General features: G+C 49.8%; 2 protein-coding genes across 2 annotated transcripts in view; one reads left to right on the top strand and one right to left on the bottom strand.

Annotated features, from left to right (window-relative positions):
- Positions 1-13,230, bottom strand: part of OPHN1 (oligophrenin 1) — an 85,332-nt gene extending 72,102 nt beyond the window's left edge. The window contains exon 1 of the mRNA XM_066640044.1: positions 12,829-13,230. Coding sequence (XP_066496141.1) covers positions 12,829-12,982 — 154 coding nt within the window. The 5' untranslated portion in view covers positions 12,983-13,230. The remainder of the gene's footprint in view (positions 1-12,828) is intronic.
- On the top strand, positions 12,981-13,505 carry LOC136663221 (cuticle collagen 14-like). Its single transcript, XM_066640206.1, has one exon. It carries the CDS (start codon positions 12,981-12,983, stop codon positions 13,503-13,505), a length of 525 nt encoding a protein of 174 aa, XP_066496303.1.
- Positions 13,506-22,056: the final 8,551 nt, after the last annotated feature.

Here is a 22,056-nt window from a genome sequence, read left to right as displayed (position 1 = left end):
GGGGGGGGAAGCTATCCTACTCCCAGAAGAGCCATAACCTCGCCGTTTCCCAGAATGCACCATATGCCCTGGACGCTCGCAGGGATGCCCCCTCCCAAGGCAGGCACAGCTGTAATCCATCAGACCTGGGCGGGGAGCCTCTTGGCATCGTAAGGCTGCAATGCAGCTTCCAAAGGGACACAAGGTCCTCTAAACCAGGTTGCGGCACTGGACGACACAGCATCCAATCCCCGTCCCGCCTGGCACAGCCTCCGTTCAGGCAAATGGCAGGACATCCCACTGGCTCGGAGAACTCTTTCTGGAACACTCTGAAGCAACATCATGGAACTGGCTCAAGGAACAGCAGGCTTAATTTCCCCTTCCAGCAGATGCATTTATAGACAAATGTTGGGGCCAAAAGAGCCAGTACAACCAGGTCATCCTTCAATCCATCCCTTCTTTGAAATGCGTATTCCTCCACATCACACATTTCATTTTACCAGAGGTTGGGGGGGGAGGGGGGAGAAAGAAGCAGGGGAGGGAAGCCCATTGCCACTTTTGGAATCTGTTCCCCGGACATCTATGAAACAAGAACACCAAAGTCAGAGAGAGGGCTTGAGCAGCAAGAGACAGGCAACTGGTCTTCTTTCAGAAAGGGTCTATTAGCATCTCAACAGTGATCTCCAGCAGGCTTCAAGTCCCCTCCTTCCTGCAACAGTTGTGCTCTTAAAACTCAGCTCTCTGCCACGGAGGCAGTTCCATTTCTAACAACTTGTAGAAAACTGTGATCCTCACATCCAGGAGACCCTGAAACCTTCCCTAACACACTAATTTTTTCACACATCAGGAAAGGCAGTTTGTTTTTTTTAAAAGACATTTATTTTTCCCATTTGTATACTGCTCTTTCTCCAAGGAGCTCAGGGTTGCATCCATAGATCCTCTCCTCCTTTTTCCCTCTCAACAACCCTGTGAAGCAGGTGAGGCTGAGAGAGAATGACCCACTCCAGGTCACCCAGGAAGCTTCATGGCTAAGCAGGGATTTGAACCTCCCTCTTCCAGGTCTAAGGACAACTCTCAAGCCGCTACAACCTCCTGGCTCTCAGAGATGGGAACATTCAGACAAGCCGTAGCCAACTCGTATCCTGAAGGGAAACAGTCCCAGGAGGATTCTATCATGAGGTCATTTTGAGCACTTAGGTCAGCCCAAATGTTGTCCAAGCAGGAGGAGGATGTGCCACTCACAGACCACTTTGAGTTCACCTACAAAGTAGGCCACTGTCATTCCTATTTGACACTTATGGTCATTATGCCAACTGCATTCAGCCTATCCTACATGGCAGAATCATCTCCCGGTCTCTTTCCCTACTATGATCCGAGTCTTGCGCGTTCTCTTCCTGCTGCAGTTGAAAGCACACATCTGTTTTTGATCTGCAACAACCTGGAAGGCTTGGATTTTCTCTAACAGCCTCAAAGAGCAACTCGCCTGCCTGCTGAGCCGGCCCTGGAGGTTTGCCAGCACAATGCCAGGTGGCACCTTCCTAACAAACAGGACCTGCCACGATGCAAGAACCTGACAGGGAGAGGAGGGCGAGAGAAACACACCCGCATTTCTCACAAATGGGATACCAAGAGTGGCTTCCGCAGATGTCCTCTGGTTATTTCAAATATGTTCAGCATTACCAGGGCTTACTGCAGAGCTCCTTGAAAGATTAATGACAACACTACAAATGGAACTTCCAGGTGCCAAACAAGCAAACACTTTGCACTGGATACGGCACTCAGTGCTTTGAGGACCTCTGCTTTATTGCATTTTTTTTTTTCTTAAAACCACCACCACAAAACCAAGCATCCAGTCCTCTTCAGATCTTTGAGGCCTGGATTCAAATCTCAGCATTGCTGTAGATTCCCCTAAGTGGCTCTGGACCGATCTAAGCTTCTCATGAGTAAGATGGAAATAAGCAACCTACTTCACAGGCCCTCTGTGAGGCCCAAACACTATTAAGCTTGTAGTCCCATTTCTGTTCTTTCCAAAAATGTTGAAGACAATATATTTGAAGCAACTGCATAGTTTCCGCCCCCCCCCCACCTCCATCCCCCTCATTCCCTCTGCTATCTCCCTTGTGTCAATATCTAAACCGCAAGTGCCTCGGGGCAGAGATCTACCTTTTTACTCTATGTAACATACCATATCCACCAACTTGTATTCCAACGCTTTCCACACGTGCTGCCTCCGACGCATTCTCGGCATCACCTGGCAGGACAAAGTTCCAAATAACACAGTCCTGGAACGAGCTGGAATCCCTAGCATGTATGCACTGCTGAAACAGAGACGCCTGCGTTGGCTCGGTCATGTCGTGAGAATGGATGATGGCCGGATCCCAAAGGATCTCCTCTATGGAGAACTTGTGCAAGGAAAGCGCCCTACAGGTAGACCACAGCTGCGATACAAGGACATCTGCAAGAGGGATCTGTAGGAGTGGACCTCAACAGGTGGGAAACCCTGGCCTCTGAGCAGCCTGCTTGGAGGCAGGCTGTGCAGCATGGCCTTTCCTAGTTTGAAAAGACACTTGGCCAACAGTCTGAGGCAAAGAAGGAAGGCCCATAGCCAGGGAGACAGACCAGGGACAGACTGCACTTGCTCCCAGTGTGGAAGGGATTGTCACTCCCGAATTGGCCTTTTCAGCCACACTAGATGCTGTTCCAGAACCACCATTCAGAACGTGATACCAGAGTCTTTCAAGACTGAAGGTTGCCAACAATATCCACCAATGACAGCATATCACATAAAAATAAAATACACACACTTACAAGAGAGTAAGCCCTATTGAAATGTGTACAGGATCACACTGCAAAATATTTCAAAGCACTGTGTACATTTAAAAAGTGGTTTACAAAGGGAAGAAATTGGTACATGACAAGAACATGCTCAGGAGACCCTTATAGGAGACAAGGAAGGGGCACACTCAGGGGTCACAGTAGCCATGCCCTGTGGCAAATATACTCAGAACAATGAACCATTGAACAAAACAGAAGAACAGCCCTGATAGATGAGGCTAGAGATTGACCCAAATTCTGCACCCCAATTCCCACAGTGACCAAACAAACAATCCTGGGAATTCCACAGGTGGGGAATGAAGGCAGCAGCCCTCTCCCATCACTCTCTAGGGAGGGGCACTCAATGACGAACTGCCTCTGAACAAGAACCACTACACCTCCTGGACAGACCTTCTCTTCCTCCTCCTCTAACTTATCTAACCCGTTTTCTGAAAGCACCAGTAGACACCAGCACATCTTTGGGGAGCAAATTCCACACATTAGTTTTACATTCTGGGAAGAAGTCCTTTTTATCTATGTCTATTTTGCTGGGTGATCCCAAGTTCTGGTATTAGGAGAGAGAGAAGCTTTCTCCCATACTGTCTCTACTCTGCACATAACAGAGCATGCAGCCAGTGTGTCTTCGCAGACCCTACAGTTCAGGTTATCGCCTCCAGGTCAACAAGAATACCCCTCCCTCAAAAGTCTTATGAATGGAATGGTGGGCAGTTGCAAGCAAACACCCTATTGCTTTGTAACAAAAACAGCACATGGAGCAATGGATCAGCCCCAATGTTCACATCAACAGAACAACAACAACAACAGTGTATCCCTAACCCCAAATCTGTACAGCACAGACATGATGGAAGAGCCCAAAAGCTTCATAAAACACGCAAGATAGAGAGACTGCCTGTTCACATGTGCCTCATTCGTCATCACACACAGAAAGCCCAAAAGTCTGAAAGAACACGCTTCCAACCACCTAACTGTGCTGCATTCCAGTGCTGGGAAACTCATGTCTTACAGAGAATGAGGAAACACAGCCATCACCAAGGAAGCTACTTGCAAAAGTTCTGAATCAATTCCTTCTATAGTTGTACAGGGAAGAGTATGTTATGAAATCTACTTGTTAACAGAGACATTTCTCAGCCAAGATGCTTAGAGTTCAACTATCAAACACCAGTTCTCCTTTCCAAAACATCCCACAATATCAGTACAGATGCATCAGTGTGAAAAAGGAGCTTTACACTTTACTTGTGAACAAAAGCCAGGGGTCATCAAAGGCTTTGGAAGAAACAAAAGCTCGTGTAATATTGTTTATGCTACTGGGTTTAAAGAATCTAAGCTCTACTCTGTTTGGGGATCCTGCTAGTCAGAAAAAAAAAATTCATTATTACAAGTCTGAAACTCCTTAATCCCCTTTTTGCCATTGAAATTTGTTGTAACACAATTTTTGGTAACACAAAGTTTCTTAGGAATACAACTATCACATTGAAGCAAAACAAGTGGTACACTATGAACCAGGGCCAGCCTTGAGCCAACTGGACCAAGCCTTGAGTGCAATTCCTCACCCTTCTACCGAAACAGCCCTGTCCAGAGGACGCCCCAGGAGCTTCCCACTACTCAGGAAGGAAGTGGCTCACACCCAATGCACTTCCCCAATACAGATAGGGAACAGAATATGTACCGCTGCCTCCTTCCATCATCTCACAATGCTGTCAAGTGCAAAAGTCACTCAACAAGGGCCACCATGCCCTCACAGGTTCCTTGGATTGGAGCAGTCAGGCTCTGGCGAGGCATGGCCCAGTAGGCCAACAGAACAGAGTGTGCAGCATCTCATGAGGTTGTTTTCCAGAGCAGCAGTTGTCTTCTGGGAGTAAGAGGCTCTTCCAGTCACCAAATCAATCAAAGCTTCTGTGCCCTCTTCTGAACTGCAGCCCAGCCCAGCCCAGCCACTAGCCCCAGTCAGCTGAAAAATGCAGAAGCAGACAAGGAAGGTGGGGGGGGGGGGGAAGAGAGAAATGCCTGATCACTTTAAAGAGCTGCCCAATAATTAACCAGGAACAAACCAGTGCTTTTTGTACCCCCAGCCCACAGAATAAGAGATGCCCATTTAGATTTGTGCTTATTGGGAATCCAAAGGGGTTGAAAGAAATTATTCCAGTGCCTTTCAAGGAAACAGAGGGCTTCTCTGAGCTTTCCTGGCAGAGTTTCCACCAACACCTTCATTCACACACATTGGCTGGCTCTGCACTAAGACCCCCTTTGTACACACCAAGTCAGACTTCCCAGTGGAGGTCAATACTTGCAGGGAAGAATCTATATCCTTCATGCCATGGATACTGTAGGTAGAAGTGTGCCAGAGGACACTCCCCCTGGCAGACTCATCCCCCACATCAAGTTTTTAAAGCTAGCCTGACCACCACTGCAATGCCTTCCGACTCAAAGACGAGTAGCTACAGTGCTTCACAAGCATTCCAACCGCTCCGCAGAAAATGGTCAGGAATTCTGTCTAACCCAAAGGCTCCAAGTGACTAACCCAGGATGAAAACAGTTGCACCAGGTGCACCCAGAGGAGATCATGCCACAAGGCAGCAACACACACTGGATGGAATCCAAAATCAACACAACCCACGCAGGATGTTGTTGTTCTGCACTTTTCCACCAGCCTCCAGCTCTGCTCCCCCAGGAGCCCCTTCAAACATGTACAATCAGTGGCATAACACGAGCAGGGCTCTTCAAATCCCTGAAGGGTTTGTTCTCTACATCCCAGCAAACTTAGACTGTACTGCTTGGGACTGCAGGCAAGGAAAACTGCATGTGGACCTGCTCTCCACTGAAAGGCACAACCTGGTTATTAAAAAATAAAACTAGCATGTCATGCCAATCAGGGACCACCTTCTCCCATGTGATTCACTTGTCCATTGAGACCCCCCGAAGGAGGATCTGTTCCACATACCATCTGAACAGACCCCAGTAAGTCCTTGGAACAGGGCTTTCTCGGCTGTGGCACCCAGGCTTTGGAATCTCTTCCCTAGGAGGTCAGCTCAACCCCTTCTGTGTTAACATGCAGGAGCAAATGGTTATACTCTGGGAGTAAGCAAGTGTATATAGGATTGCATTTGGGTTCATTACTTGCTTACTCCCAGGGCAAAGGAATATAGGATTGCACTCTTAAAACTGGGAGTAGGAGGCAGAGTAAGGAGCCTAATAGATTCTGCCAGACCTACAGTTGCTCTCCAGCACAGGAGGAAACCCACACAGGAGGGCATAAAGATGTGGGCATATGCCCTGTTTTGGTGCCCAAGCGTTTGTCTCCAGGCTGGCTCCAGGGCAGTCCCATTTGGAGTGATCCTGCAGTCCTTCAAAAGCACTGCTTAGGAGTCCTCTCCCTTCTAGCCATAACCCCTCACACCCAAGTCAAAGCATGCACAGCACGCTGCTTGCCCCTTGACATACAAACATGCTGCATTTTACCAAGGCCTTCCCTAAGCCAGCAGCACAGGAGTCTTAAATCAGCAACTTCGCTTCCTTATAGAGCTGTCAAGCAAGGAGAAGGTCTTTCACAGACTGACAAGCCCAAGAGGAAAATGGGAGAAGCAGGAACAGAGAGCAAGGAGGGAAAAGGAAATGCGTCTTAATTTTTTTTCCAAGACAGGCACCATGAAGTCAAGCTGAAAAGTAAATATTTAAGTATCTTTCAAGTTTGAGAGACACCCAGTTCAAATTGCAAGGCAAACTCACAGGCAACAGACCGTCCTCTGAGTCTCCGCCTGCAATACAGAGACGATAATTCTACCCTACCTGAAGATGGCTGAGCTCATGTCGGCAAAGTGCTCTTAACACTTAGAATGGGCTCAGCTTCTGCTCACTGTTATTCCAGAGTGAGCCGTTTAAACCAGGCCACTGCCACAATTATACCATTTCAGTGACTGTGATTCAAACTGAACAGGGCAAGGAGGGCAAGCGCATTCTCTCCAAGAAGGCTCTCCAGCTCCCAAATGAGAAGTCAAATAGTGGCCCAAGATCACCCAGAGACCTGCACCCAGTCAAGTGAAGGCCTGCCTGTCAGGTCCTAGCCCAACACCCTAACCGCTACTACATCACACTAGCCGTCTCTCAATGTCTTTGACCAGCCAAACAAAAACCCTCGAGGATGAGGGAGTCAGATACCCAATGGACCACCTCCTCTCACAGGAGCCTGCAGCTCAGGGGGATCTTCTGCAGAGCATCTCCTTTGCATTCCACCAACATCTGGGTCCTGTCTGGAAGGGAGAAAGTGGGCAAAAGCTTTTCTTCTGGTCATACTGAGGTTTTAATAACTCCCACCCAAGGACAGCCTGACTTGTCCTTTCTTCAGTGGCATTCCATCACCAGGTTTTGATCAAGAGTTTTTATTTCACATGCTACCATTTTTAATTTTTTCTAAGCTTTCTAGGCAGCTTACTACCTGAACACCCTGGAAAGTTGCATGACTTTGATGTGCTGGGAGATTAATAAATGAGACATCAGACTTTGGCTCATCGGAGCATGTGCAGTTCGATCTGCATCTCTTGACTAATGCAGACGAGCTGTTGAGACAGCGCTTGCATGTCTCCAAAAGTCACAGAACGAAGGAGGGAACATCCTCATGCTTGTCTATTTATGCTTCCAGGAGCTGATAGGGGAACTGGAGGGCCGTCCCTTCTGTCACACCAAGGCAAGAAACAGATGAACAAGAAATGCTGAACTTATCTCTTAATCACAGCTGGACGCCTCGAAGCACCACACTGTGCAAATCCTTTCCTTTTTAAAATTACATTTTATTACAAAGAGAACTATTTTCCTATCATATTTACAAGAAAAAGGAACCACATGCAAAAGGCACTGTAGAATTTCAAGGCATCCAGGATTGGCAACCCTGGATAAATAACTGCACGTTGCACACAGATCTGTTGAGTGTGCAAGGTTTGGTGCTGCTTGCATGCATCTTTCCAAAACACATGCGCATGTACACACACCAGATGCACTCAATGCTCAGGTCAGAGAGATTTAAGACCCCTGGCTAAAGACCATACAACACAGAGATACACAGCTCCACAACTGTCCCTCCTCACTGTTTGTTGACATGAAAGACAGCTGTCGAAAGCTGAAATTAGGATTGGGGAACTGCTGAGCGGAGTAGCTGCTTAACCTGTGTCCCTTCCTGCCGTTTGTCCCCTTAAGGCTACATCCCCACCCAAGCTCCATCTGTCCCCAACAGAGGAAGAACTGCAGACCTTCCCATCAGCGCACACTGTGGCTTCCAGGCGGCAGGAATTGGGCACCTTTCTAAAAGGCACACAGGGCACATTTCAAGGGCTTGGCTCAAGGTGCTACATTCCAAGTGGCTCAGGACTTATTTATTGAAACTCACAGGCCACCTAGAAAGGCTGTCACCGCGGCTTAAAGTTGATTTATAGCAACATCTTAAAGCCAAGAGAACATGGCTTATATATTGCCAAATTTTATTGGACTTGAACATGCAAACAGCTACAAATCTTCTAAAAAGGTCAGCACAGACCAGAGAAAAAGAGCAGCCAGACTCCACATCTTCCTCCCAAGGTCCTCTGGGGAACTGCAGCCTTTGGATCAGACAAGGGGAGGTGAGCCATTGGGGTTGCATCTCCTAAAGTTCCTTGCAGGAAGCCATGGCAGGCGAACAGTTAATTCTGTAGCACAGACATCTGCTGATGCAGCCTTCACTCCCCACTCTCACAGTCCTGTTATTAACTCACCTGCTTATTTGAAACAGATGAGTCCTCATTACAGTACATGGGCCCAACGGCATCTGGCCTTCTGCATGTTTCAGCCTTAAGAGACACAACTGTACTTAAATGATGCATGCCCTTGCACGTCCATTGTGTGTGCGTAAACAACAAATGAGGAGGGCGCACATCAGACAATGACTGCAGTGGGGTGGGATTCCCACCCACCCCTTTCCTATGGATAACTCCATCTAAATTGGGCCTCTCGCACCACAGCTATTCACACACACAAAAAAAGGATTCAGATCATGTCTCTGGAGTCACTGAGAGACACATTGGTGGCCACCCACGGTTACAGCCAAAATCCACGTGCAGTTTTTACAATTCTGCAAACAGCTTCCCCGCCAAACCAATTTCTGAAATGCTTTTATAACCACTGAACTTTACAGGCAAGTGGAAGACGACATACGGACATGCATTTCCCTGGTTGTACAGTAACCGGTTGCAAAGCTAGAGGGACTGCAAAGCACTAAGCTTTGCAGGGAACCTCACAAGAGGCCCTGCCCTCTCTCCTTCAGAGCCACTCCAGGCAGTGGGAGCAAAATGGAGACACAGGCCTGGGTCCAAAGGTTCCAAAGGGGAGGGGGAGGACTGCCAGCACACTGCAGAGAGCCTCCCCACAGAACTTAGTGCTTTGCCCCCAAAGATACAGAAAGACCGGATGGGGCATTGCCCCAGCAGTTCGATTCAACGCATTTCCTCAGAAGCAAGTTCTACTGTCTTCAACGGCCTTTATTTCTCAACAGGGGTGCACAGAACGGCAGCCTTAAGCCCCCAAGAACTAGGCCCCATGAAACACCCCCCCCCCACAAGGCTGACTGCTGGGTATCACGACTGCCTTGCTTATGCTTCAGTGGCAAGACAGACCTCAGTGCAAAAAACACAAGAAGACTCCTGCATGTCCAGCCACTTGCTCCTTCGCCCGGTCAACAGAACTACACTCACAGCTGCATTTCTGCTCCAGTTTAGTTTTCTCTCCGAAATGAAGAGCAGTGCACTGCTGACTTGTTAATCCCTGAAAAATGCACCAGGATGGGATTCACTGGCATTTGGGGCGGGGGGGGGGGATTAGTTTTACTTCAGCCTTGGCTGACCCAAACCTGAACCAGGGAGAGCCTGCTTGACAGGAGAACCTCAGGAAGTCATTGTGTCAGCTTCCTGACCACAACAGGACTCTCCAGATGCAGGCATCATCCAGCGTGGGGATTCCCTTTGGCCAGGGAATTTCCAAAAGGGGAAACCCTGAGGCCACTTTGTCCTTGAGGGTCACTCAACAGATGAACATGCAGCAGTGACCCAAGCAGAACACGGGTCGAGGGGAGCCAAAATGCAGGGGGAAGCATAGCATCCCTCCTGCTAATTTGCTCCCATCCACTTAATTCAAATTGGGTATGACCTGCATCTCACCGGTGGGTCATCTGGCCATCAGCACAAGTAGTGGAGACTAACAGGAAAAGCTCCCTTCTCCTCCCCTTTGGCCTACCTGCAAGAACAGTTTCCAGATGAGAGGAAAGAACACAACTAAGTAATACAGTTTCTCAGTTGTTCAACAACAGCAGCAAAAAATTAAAAAGGGGCTGCAGCCAGACACATGGGCAACTTGCACACCACTGAGCCTCAGCATTCAACAGCTGGAGTGCCAGTAGAATTTGCTGATCCATACAAGTTTAAGTAAAAATCAAGTTTTTGTCCTGGCTGGCCTTGTGCTAAGCACTTATCTCTCCACTTCAGTTTTCCTTGGCTACAAAACAGAAGCATTAATCCATGGGCTTGGACCAGGTCATTATACTATAAAGTTTGCAGTTTGGTGTTAGAATCTCTGACCTGTGGCAACTCAGGTGTTTTTCACTTAAAAACATGGAAATCACCCCTGTGTCCAATTCATACTTTCTACACCCCAAGCACTATTTTGCACATGGCTCAGGTTGGCAGGTTCTGGGTATGAAGTAACAAAGAAAGCAGACCTGCAAGCAGGGCCAGCTTTAGACCAACTGGGCCCTGCACCTAAGGAGGCCCCACACTAGGGTAACCTACCCCAGTCTTGTATGCAATGTTATATATAAAAAATACGCATAGATCCATTTGGTCCATTAGCTCACATGCACTTTTAAAGTGCACTTTTGATTACTTTCCATTCTGGCATAGAGAGAGAAAATCTATCATGAATTGTATTTATATCTAATTTTCTATAAACCTTAGCTGTAAGCCTGGCTCTGCAGCAATTAAGGTCAGGCCTGCCTGTAAGTCTGAAGTCTGCACCTGCCCTACTTCCAAACATGTGTCAATGTCCCCCAACAACTGGAGCTAGGAAGAGCACAGCCTTCTCAGTCATGGCCCCTCCTTGTTGAACCTGTTCCCTACAGTGGCCTGCTAAGAGAGAGCAAACACTCAGGTCAGTTATTGCTGATCAGCATCTGAGATTCTCAGGTGTGGCTCTTGCAGTTCACTGAGTGGGTGGGTTTTAAAAGGAGTTAATCCCAGTTTTACAGCATCCTTTCATTTTTTCGTAAACTACTGCAAGGGTCTCAGTAAAGGACTGTTTAATTTTTTTAAAAGCATCCACACATTCATCCACCCACAGACAACTTGGATCCAGTACCTTGGAGGGGTGCAAAGCACTAAGTTTTGCAGGGAGGATCCCCAGGGTGTACAAAAAGCCCCTCCCTCTCCTCTTTCGAGCCAGGTATATGCCTCCCTTTAGCTCTAGGGGCCCAGAATGGCTCTGAAGGGGAGGAGGAAGGGGTCACTTGCATGGTGCCTGAGACTCCCTTCGAAACTTAGTGCTTTGCACCCCCTCTAGCTAAGCTACTGCTTGGATTCCTGTAAGCTTGTTTGAGGAAAATCCTTACACTCACCAGGATGCTTCAGAACACAAACAGTAGGAAAACAGCCACCATGGAAGAGTGATTCTTCTGTGACCCTGACCACACCGAACAAGGAACTCCCCTCAGAGTCCCTCCCTCCCTCCCAAACCTTTCCAGAAATCAGCTGCTATTTCACAGAACTGCATCAGACTGCAGTCACACGGTTCCTGCAAAGCCATGTGCCGATGGCTCTCTGCAAGGGAGCATTCCTGATCAGAGCCTGTTCCCCAGGGAGTGCTGATCAGGGTGCTGCAGGGATAAGGCCTCTCCATACAGTGCTCAGTGAAAGGTGTGCGTGTGCATGCACCAGGAAGAAGGTCAGCATACATACTGATAATGGGAATAGCAATACTTTGAACTGTAAGAGAGGCTTCCAAGTGTCCATTCATCCACGATCTCAGTAATCCTTACAGTAGCCCTGGAAGACAGCTCACCCATTGCAAAGGGGAAAGATCAAGAGTTTGCTAGCTTGCTGGAGACCACCTAGTGCATTTATGGCAGCAAAATCTGAACCAGGTCCATTTGGGTAGGGTTGCCAACATTTTTACTGGCTGCTGCCCCTGTGCCTTCAACACCAGTTTGCTCCAAAGGCATCAATTAAGAGGCCATGTTTATTTCTAGGATGCAGGGTGGCAAGAGTGTCACCTGCTGACATCTGCAGAACACACTGCTGGTTGGCAGACACAAGCATACACCAGGAAGGTTTTTCCAGGTCAGTTGGCTGCCCTGCTTTCTGGTTCACCGCTCTGCAGCTTAGGCAAACGGAAGACACCAAGGCTGCATGGATACCAAACACCGCCCTTGTTGTATAGGTGAAGTCTACCAAGTAACACACACAGTGCAACAACCCACTGAATCATCACTTTTAAATGCAAATGGAGGGATCAGCTCTCTAGGCACCAAGCCGCACAATGCCAGGATTGGAGTTGGTGGATAAACAGAGGGGCAAGAGGGCCAAATGAGATCCACCAGCCCAGTAAGTATAATTATAACAGCACATGAAAATGTGTGCACAGGGATTTGGCACACCAGTGGAGCATGGCTGGAGACAGCCGATAAACAGAGGGGCAAGAGGGCCAAATGAGATCTACCAACCGGATAAGCGCAATTATAATAGCACATGAGAATGTGTGCACATGGGTTAGGCACATGGACAGAGGCAGCCAACAAACAGAGGGGCAAGGGGGTCAATGAAATCCACCAGGCCGATGAGCGTAACCAAGAAATGCACTGGTGCGCATGGGTGAGGCGCACCAGTGGCGCATGGATGGAGGCGGTTAATAAGCAGAGGGCCAGATGAGAGCCAGCAGCCCAACGAGCGTGGCCACCGAGGCCCAGGGAAGCGCGCGCGGGGGGCGAGGCGCCCCAGCCGGGCAGCCACTTACTCTTGATGGCGCCGATGAGGGCATTGCCATTCTTGATCACGTCCTTGATGAACTTGTTGGTCCTCTCCAGCTCCTGCTCGTAGCACTTGAGCCTCTCGCGGAAGTCGGGGCTGTCCAGGTAGCAGTCGCTGAACTCCAGCGGGGGGTGCCCCATGGCTCTGCGGGGAGCGCGTCCTGGAGGGGGAGCCCCGGGCCGGACCCCGCAGCATCGCCCGGGAGCGGCGGCGGCTGGCTGGCTGGCAGGGAGGCTCGCTCCGCTCGGGCTCGGGCCGGGCTGCTGCGGGGGCGCTACCTGGCTGGCTGGCCGGCCGGCACGCCAAGCGGTGGACTCCGGAGCGACTCCGCGTCCGAAGGGGAGCGGGCGGGGAGGGGCTGCGGGTCGCCCTGCCCAGCCGGCTCGCCCCCGGGCCGCCCTTTGTCTGCCGCCGATGCTGCTGGAGGACGAGCCTCCTCTCCCTCCGCCTCCCCGCCTTAAAGAGGCAGGCGAGTGCGGGAAGGGCTGCAGCCTCGGGCCGGCTGCTCTGGGGGCTCCTTCCCAGCGAGGCTGCCGCGGTAGCCGGAGGGGGCAAGCCGCTAAGTCTGGCGGGGAGGCGCCCTGCCCCCCTCCAGCTACGCCACTCCGTCTTGCTCCCCCAGCCCGGAGTGGCTCCGAAGGGGAGGCTCCCTGCAAGACTTAGGGCGCCTTGCCCCCCTCCAGCTACGCCTCTGGTTCCTTGCCATCCGATGCTTCCAGAGCCCGAGCCAGCGGCATGCCGCACGAGACCCCCACCGAGACCCGCATCCTGCTTTCTCCCCGCTGCGGAGAGCCGGCAGGAGCACCCCCTACCCCTCCACTCGTATTCAGCGCCTGTGGACGTTCCCATGACTCGACCACAGCCATAGATCTGGACATCCCTGTCCAAGCCGTCTGGGAGTGTATCTTGTGGCAGGGAGTTCCGCAGCGCGAAGGGCTTGCTTTGCATTCTAGCCTAAGTAGGGCACTGCGCAGTTTCATAGCTGCTCCAGCTTTTTATCCAACTTGCTTTTGGTGTCTTGCTCTCTCCCTCTTCCCCCCCCCCCCCATTGTGGAGAATCAGGCGCCTCCCCAGACTGCACCCCTAATTCCACCCTAAGAAAGCACTTAGAGGCCAAGTTGCCAACTGCTCCCCACCCCCTCTGCTCCTGTGCTTTAGCAGGTGAGTAGAACTCCCACCCCCGGGGCTTGGAGGTGGCAACGCAGGGCTCAACCACCCCCAGCTCTGTTGCAGCCCCCAAAGTCCTCGGAGTTCCCTTGCAAAGGCCTCCTGTAAGATGAGCTGGGGAGTGGGGGAGAATTGCAGCTCTCCGGCGCAGGAAGGGTTAACCCCTCTCCCACTGGCTCTTCCCACTGCAGCTTCCCTGCAAAACTTCGGGGCAGGGAATAAGAGCAGCTGGATGGCCTGATGGGAGATGTAGTTCAGCAGTCTCTGCCTCTCTAGAGCCCGGGGCTGGGGTTGCAACAGTGGATGATGAAAGAGGGGTGCTCTGAGCATGCACAAAGTGCCTCTTCCTCCTTCCCACTGAGGAGCCAGAGCCAGCAGCACTGACACATCTTTAGCATGTGAACTCTTGGAGAAGGAACCACAGGATGGATTTATTTTGCTTTGTAAATAGCTTTGTTGTAATGAGGTCCAGTAGATGAACGTTCTTTAAAAATCCTCATCAACTGGGCTCCAGCTTCACAATTCATGGGCTGCGCAGACCAGCAGAGCTTTCCATTCATTCATTCATTCATTCATTCATTCATTCATTCAAAAGATTTACATCCCTCCTTTCCTATGCTGGAGCAAATGCTGAAGGTGGCTTACAATTCAAGACTAAAACTATACAAAACAAAAATAAAATCACAAATTGGAGGAGGGCAACTATTTATAACCAAAGCCCTACTGCAGAGGCAGAGGAAACAGACACTTCACCCAAATGCAAGACAGAACAAAACACATTAAGCAACAGATCCCCCAGCCCACCAGTTCATAGCTTTTAATGGACAAGCTGTACAGACCCCAGGTGACTCAAGGGAATGGGTGAGAGGCAGGCAGAAAGCAACCTACCCCACCACCACTCTGCCCCCTTGGGGCAACTGCCGCCTGGTGGACAGGGTGGCCGATTCTGACCAAAGCTCTTCTTGGAGCATTTTTTTTTCCAAACAGGATGCAATGTTGGAAATTCCTGGAGGCCAATCTCAAAATCTCTAGGCTTACTTTTTAGTCATTACCTGAATGCAGATATTTTGTTTTTAAATCCTGTTTTTAATTGTGTTTTAATTACTGTTGTAAGCCACCTTGGGTCCCTTCAGGGAGAAAAGCGGGGTATATATGAAGTAAATAAATAATAAATTAAAAAAAATTACTCCAGGACACGCCAAGGACAAGCCAAGCCTAGAAGATGGCAACATTCATTGGCCTGGGAGGAGGAGGCAAGAGGCAACGCAGCACTCATATCTCTCTCTGGCAGAGACACAGCACTGGATGCTAGCCTGAGTTTTCCAAAAGGTCAGCTCTTCTAGTGAGTGCCTCTGAGCATGTGCAAAGAGCCTTGTTTCCACCCCTTTTTCCTAAGAAGCTGAAACACAGAGCTTCTTGAGCAGGTGCAGAAACAAGCACCACTGCCTCCTCTGCGAAGAGAGATCTGTAAGGGCATGTGCAGAGTGCCCCTCTCTGAAATAGCTGATGGGTTCTGAGCTGTCTGTGACAGATCAGGAGAGAGATCTTGGGGTGGTGGTGGACAGGTCGATGAAAGTGTCGACCCAATGTGCGGCGGCAGTGAAGAAGGCCAGTTCTATGCTTGGGATCATTAGGAAGGGTATTGAGAACAAAACGGCTAGTATTATAATGCCGTTGTACAAATCGATGGTAAGGCCACACCTGGAGTATTGTGTCCAGTTCTGGTCGCCGCATCTCAAAAAAGACATAGTGGAAATGGAAAAGGTGCAAAAGAGAGCGACTAAGATGATTGCTGGGCTGGGGCACCTTCCTTATAAGGAAAGGCTACGGCATTTGGGCCTCTTCAGCCTAGAAAAGAGGCACCTGAGGGGGGACATGATTGAGACATACAAAATTATGCAGGGGATGGACAGAGTGGATAGGGAGATGCTCTTTACACTCTCACATAACACCAGAACCAGGGGACATTCCACTAAAATTGAGTGTTGGGAGGGTTAGGACAGACAAAAGAAAATATTTCTTTACTCAGCGTGTGGTCAGTCTGTGGAACTCCTTGCCACAGGATGTGGTGACAGCATCTGGGCCGGATGCCTTTAAGAGGGGATTGGACACGTTTCTGGAGGAAAAATCCATTACGGGGTACAAGCCATGATGTGTATGTGCAACCTCCTGATTTTAGAAACAGGCTATGTCAGAACGCCAGTGCAGGGGAGGGCACCAGGATGAGGTCTCTTGTTATCTGGCGTGCTCCCTGGGGCATTTGGTGGGCCACTGTGAGATACAGGAAGCTGGACTAGATGGGCCTATGGCCTGATCCAGTCGGGATGTTCTTATGTTCTTATTTTACGTTTAATACATTTCAGTGAAATTCCACCCTGTTCCTCTACTGATCTTGCATCTTTCCTCCCATACTTAAGTTGCTCTACTTTTGTACATTGTTCTTTTCTTTCTTTATACACACTGTTTGAACATGTTTCTCTTTAAATAAAGGCTTGGTTTAAAAACAACGGAAGTAACAAAAATGCTGAATGCACGTTGCGGGCTCTGGGCATTGCCTACTCAGGGAAATGTAAATCTGGCCCGGTTACCGCTTCCAGCTGTGGCTTCTGGGTTCCTCTTTCACGTTCCTCCGCCTTTCTCCCGTTGGCTCACATTGGTGAGAGAAGATGACCCATGCATGGGTGAACCACTGAGCTATCCAGTGCCAATGTTGTGCTAACATGGCTTAACACTGGATGCTTGACCCTTGACTTGGCACTTGGCTTGGCATCAGCATGACATCTGCCATGTCCTGAGCCCATTCAGAATACAGGGAGAGGAAGAAACAAGGAAACTCCACATGTTCACGGAAACCCTGGCACAGCCCATCAGTGTAGGGGAGCACTGAACCTGCCCAGCTCCAATACCTGTGGCCAGAGAAGCCCCATCAGGGTTAACTAAGCAGAGGCAAGCACAGGTCTAATGAGTGTCCCCCGTCACCAGGAGCCCCAAGGAACAAGAACCACAGAGACAGTCACCACCACCACCCTCTGCTCTGCCCCAACAGCACACTGGGCACATACAACAGAAGGGTGCCACAACACCCCTGGTCCCGCTAGCACAGCCATTTTCAACCACTGTGCCATGGCACACTAGTGTGCCATGAATATTCTTCAGGTGTGCCACGAGAGTTTGGGGGAGGGTCATTTGTTAGTAGGTCCAATAGGGATGTGAGCCCCCCACCAAAAGCATGGCGTGCCTTATCAGTTGTCAAAAAACTGATGGTGTGCCTTGGCAATTTTAGTACCTTGTCAGTGTGCCATGAGTCAGAAAAGGTTGAAAATCACTGCTCTAGCAGGAGCCTAATATTAGAAGAGCCCTGCTGGGTCAGGCCCAGGGCCCACCTAGTCCAGCTTCCTGTATCTCACAGTTGCCAATCAGATGCCTCAGGGAACACGCAAGACCTGCACCCTGGTGCCCTCCCTTGCATCTGGCATTCTGAAGTTGCCTACTTATGACTTGTAACCCGTGATGGACTTTTCCTCCATAAATCTGTCCAATCCCCTTTTCAAAGCATATAGGCTTTCTGGTGTCATCACCATATCTTATGGCAAGGAGTTTCCAACCATGACTACAAGCTGGGCGTGAAAACAACAGCCCTCTCCAGCACCTGGCAGTCAGGTATGCTGCCCCTAAACATGGAAGCTTCAAGCTAGCTAGGGAGGGAGCTTTGAAGTCTGTGAGAGGGGAAGAAAAAGGGGATGCAGGTACCTTTTTAACCCTTGCTAATTGGGTAAGAGGCACTTTTTCAAGTGGGTGCTCCTTTTTTTAGCAGGGGGAGAGTAACTGGCCCACCTCACCCCAGCAGTGTCTGTTCTAGTGGCTGTCTGCTGGTATTCTTTTGCATCTTTTTAGATTGTGAGCCCTTTTGGGACAGGGAGCCATTTAGTTATTTGATTTTTCTCTGTAAACCACTTTGTGAACTTTTAGTTGAAAAGCAGTATATAAATACTGATAATAATAATAATAATAATAATAATAATAATAATAATAATAATAATAATAATAATAATAATAATAATAATAATAATACCTAGTTCTAGGACCACTTGTTCCAGTCCCTTTTACATGAGGATTTGTCTTGTGTAAAAGATTTGGAGCTTCTAACTGTAGCCTTCCCATTCTTATTAGTTTACAATCTCTCCAATCACATTTGCATCAACAGGAGGAAGCTGGTGTGTGTGTGGGGGGGGGGGGAGGAAACAGTTTTAATGCAGAATGTTGCTGGGTTCATCTTTCCCGCGAACAGGGTACCTTGGAATAATTGGCAAACTCATGCCTCAGACGAGCTCCTTTGTTTACATGTTAGACAATAAGGTTCTTCTTTCCCTGACTGTGGAAAGAGGAAGCAAACCAGTCAACATGAATATCCTCTTTCAGAAAGTGTGTTTCAATTTCCTGCTTATAAACCCCTGTTGCTGACAGCATGGACACTGGCCAGACAGGATGCACCAAAGACTTGAATAAGTGGCGCACGTACACAAAAGCTCTGCTGAATCACAGGAATCCTGACCAAAAGTAACCTTGGCTATTCCGCTCCTGGCCTCGCTGCGCCAGGCTTCCAGCCCATGCTTCACTTTATTGCGCACACTCCGGGCATAAGCCAGTGCAGAATTATATCATGACTCGGTCATCCCTCCATCCATCCTCCTCCGAAATGGTCCCTGAGCGTCCATTCTCCCACTCACTTGCACAGGAAGAAATCTGTGAAGGCCTGTGCAGCATACATCTCTTTGCTCTCATGGCCCAGAAAGGCCAGGCGAACGGGCTGCTTGCACAGTGCAGTGAGGCTCCCTGTAAAATGTAGTGCTTTGCACCCCCTTCAGCAGAAGCCAGGAGAAGCAGGCCAGTTCCTGATTCTGCAGTCCAGTATTTTCCCCTGGGGGCTGGGGATAAGAATAGGCTCTCAATTTGGCTGTACTTGTCGTAAGAGGCGACTAAACAGCCACCGGGTAGATGGGACTCGTCAGCCTGGGAAGGCAGCTCATCTGAGAGAAGGAAAACTCTGATCCCAAACCTCCACTGCCTTGTGGCTACATCCAGTTGTGGGAAAGGCTTCAGGAGTCAACCTCGAGGCTAAATCCGGAGCCGGAGTCCCTGAGGCAGTTCATGGCTGAACACAGTCACGTTCTGGCAACTCCTGCGACGCCGCTGGAACCAACCGTATTGGCCTCTGCCTTTCCATTGGACCATTTCAGCGACGTGGAGAGGAGGGATTTGCTGCATGGGTAACAGCCTATCCTCCATACCTACTTTACCCAGGCTTCGCGCACTGGAGAGGACACTCTGTTCCGGAGCCACCATTCAGAGCGTGACACCGTGGTCTTCCGAGACTGAAGGATGCCAACAAGGAAGTCCAGTATTCCATGGAGTCTGGAATCCCACTCTGGGGCACAATCCTTCCTTTCTTTCACATTCTGCGGTGATATAATTTGTTGTCTGGGGCAGGAAAGGGGGTTACTTCCCCCATAGCTCTGAGCCACTGTGGGGCAAACCTGGCAACAAAACCAAGCTCCCCCTACTGGCCACCCCCTCGAAAGGCAAGCATTTCCCAACAGGAAGAGGAACATCAAGAGTCATCCAGAGGGAATGGGTGCAGCTTAGGTCTGGCCATCTTCCACCTTGCCTGCTGCAGGTACCAGGAGCACTCCCTCCCAGCCATCTGGCTGCCTGCTCAAGAAATGTTCCGGAACGGATTGGGTGTGAGTGCACTGATGGGCGTGGGTCCTCAACCAGTGCCCAACCTGGCCTGCCCCAGGTGCCGCCACTGGACCAGTCAAACACCCAGTCTCACCAGGAGCCAGAAGCAACCTCAGGAGAGCTGGAAGAAAAGCATGCCTGGTGCACTGCTAGCCAGCTACTTCCAAGGCTTGCTAGTTACCCTCATAAGCTACAGAAAGGCTCCCTCTTCTGGATAAGGAGAATATAATCACTTTTCTCCCCTGTATAAACCAATTTGCTCGGTTGCTTTAAAGCAAATGGAGAGAAGCGACAACCAAGGAAGGAAACAGAGAGTGGGTGTCAATGGGCAATTTTCACAATGGAGAGGGGTGAAAAGCACCTGGGACCGGTGCTTTTCAACCTCTTCATAAATGACCTGGAGACAGGGTTGAGCAGTGAAGTGGCTAAGTTTGCGGACGACACCAAACTTTTCTGAGTGGTGAAGACCAGAAGTGATTGTGAGGAGCTCCAGAAGGATCTCTCCAGACTGGCAGAATGGGCAGCAAAATGGCAGATGCGCTTCAATGTCAGTAAGTGTAAGGTCATGCACATTGGGGCAAAAAATCAAAACTTCACATATAGGCTGATGGGTTCTGAGCTGTCTGTGACAGATCAGGAGAGAGATTTTGGGGTGGTGGTGGACAGGTCGATGAAAGTGTCGACCCAATGTGCGGCGGCAGTGAAGAAGGCCAATTCTATGCTTGGGATCATTAGGAAGGGTACTGAGAACAAAACGGCTAATATTATAATGCCGTTGTACAAATCGATGGTAAGGCCACACCTGGAGTATTGTGTCCAGTTCTGGTCGCTGCATCTCAAAAAAGACATAGTGCAAATGGAAAAGGTGCAAAAGAGAGCGACTAAGATGATTACAGGGCTGGGGCACCTTCCTTATGAGGAAAGGCTACGGCGTTTGGGTCTCTTCAGCCTAGAAAAGAGACGCCTGAGGGGGGACATGATTGAGACATACAAAATTATGCAGGGGATGGACAGAGTGGATAGGGAGATGCTCTTTACACTCTCACATAACACCAGAACCAGGGGACATCCACTCAAATTGAGTGTTAGGAGAGTTAGGACAGACAAAAGAAAATATTTCTTTAGTCAGCGTGTGGTTGGTCTGTGGAACTCCTTGCCACAGGATGTGGTGATGGCGTCTAGCCTGGACGCCTTTAAAAGGGGATTGGACAAGTTTCTGGAGGAAAAATCTATTACGGGTTACAAGCCATGATGTGTATGCGCAACCTCCTGATTTTAGAAATGGGCTATGTCAGAATGCCAGATGCAAGGGAGGGCACCAGGATGAGGTCTCTTGTTATCTGGTGTGCTCCCTGGGGCATTTGGTGGGCTGCTGTGAGATACAGGAAGCTGGACTAGATGGGCCTATGGCCTGATCCAGTGGGGCTGTTCTTATGTTCTTATGTACCAAGCAGCAGCAATTGTAGACAGAACAGCTCTCCCACTGATACGTGTGGCACATGTCTCAGAGCACACCCGGCCACTGAGCGACAGAATCCTTGAAGGGAACAGGAGCTGCCCGATGCCTGGGGAATGGCAGAATTGCAGAAGCAGAGAGCAGAACAGTGATAGGTGAAAAAACTGGGGGTGGGGGCAGACTGGCACAGCTGTGAGTCGCTAGGCCATGATGAGATGCAGGAAGCTTGACTAGATGGGCGTTTGGCCTGATCCAATAGGGTTCGTCTGATGTTCTTCTGAGAGTGAATAATGGGGCATTGACAGGGTCCCCCTGACTTACCTGGGGGAGACTCAGGCTGTGAAAAGAGCTTGAGGCAAGGAGGAAGTTGACCCCAAGGCCAGCTGTGAGAGGACCACTGGCCAGGTGAGGGAGAAGTGGGGTAAAGCCCCAGCATTTTAGCCATCCCAGGGAGGAAGGGGCAAGACTTGGAGGGGCTGGTCAGCCTTTAGCCTTCCCAAGGAGGGGGGCCTGGAGGGGCCATCACCAGCATAAAGCCTAGCTGGACTCCTTGGCTAAGTAGCTGGTTGGAGCAGAAGCTGGACTCCCCTGTAAGGCAGGACTTGCCAGGAGCCCCAGCAGGTGGAGAAAAGGACCAGGGTGATGCAACCCCATGCTCCTTTCTGAGGCCCTGGTGGATGGGTTGTTGCTGCCGGATCTTTACCCCCATTTTTCTGCAAGTTTAGTAAACAAGTTTAACAAATGCTGTTCCTAGGTGTGGATGATGACGAGTAACTTGGTGCTCAGGAAGCTGCTTGTGGACCTCAAAGCAAGCTTGTTGCTCTGTGAACTTGGGTTGGTCCTCATCTTAAC

The sequence above is a fragment of the Tiliqua scincoides genome, chromosome 12 (genome assembly GCF_035046505.1).
Source record: "Tiliqua scincoides isolate rTilSci1 chromosome 12, rTilSci1.hap2, whole genome shotgun sequence".
In the NCBI taxonomy this organism is placed as follows: Eukaryota; Metazoa; Chordata; class Lepidosauria; order Squamata; family Scincidae; genus Tiliqua; species Tiliqua scincoides.
This window is presented reverse-complemented; position numbering and strand designations above follow the sequence as displayed.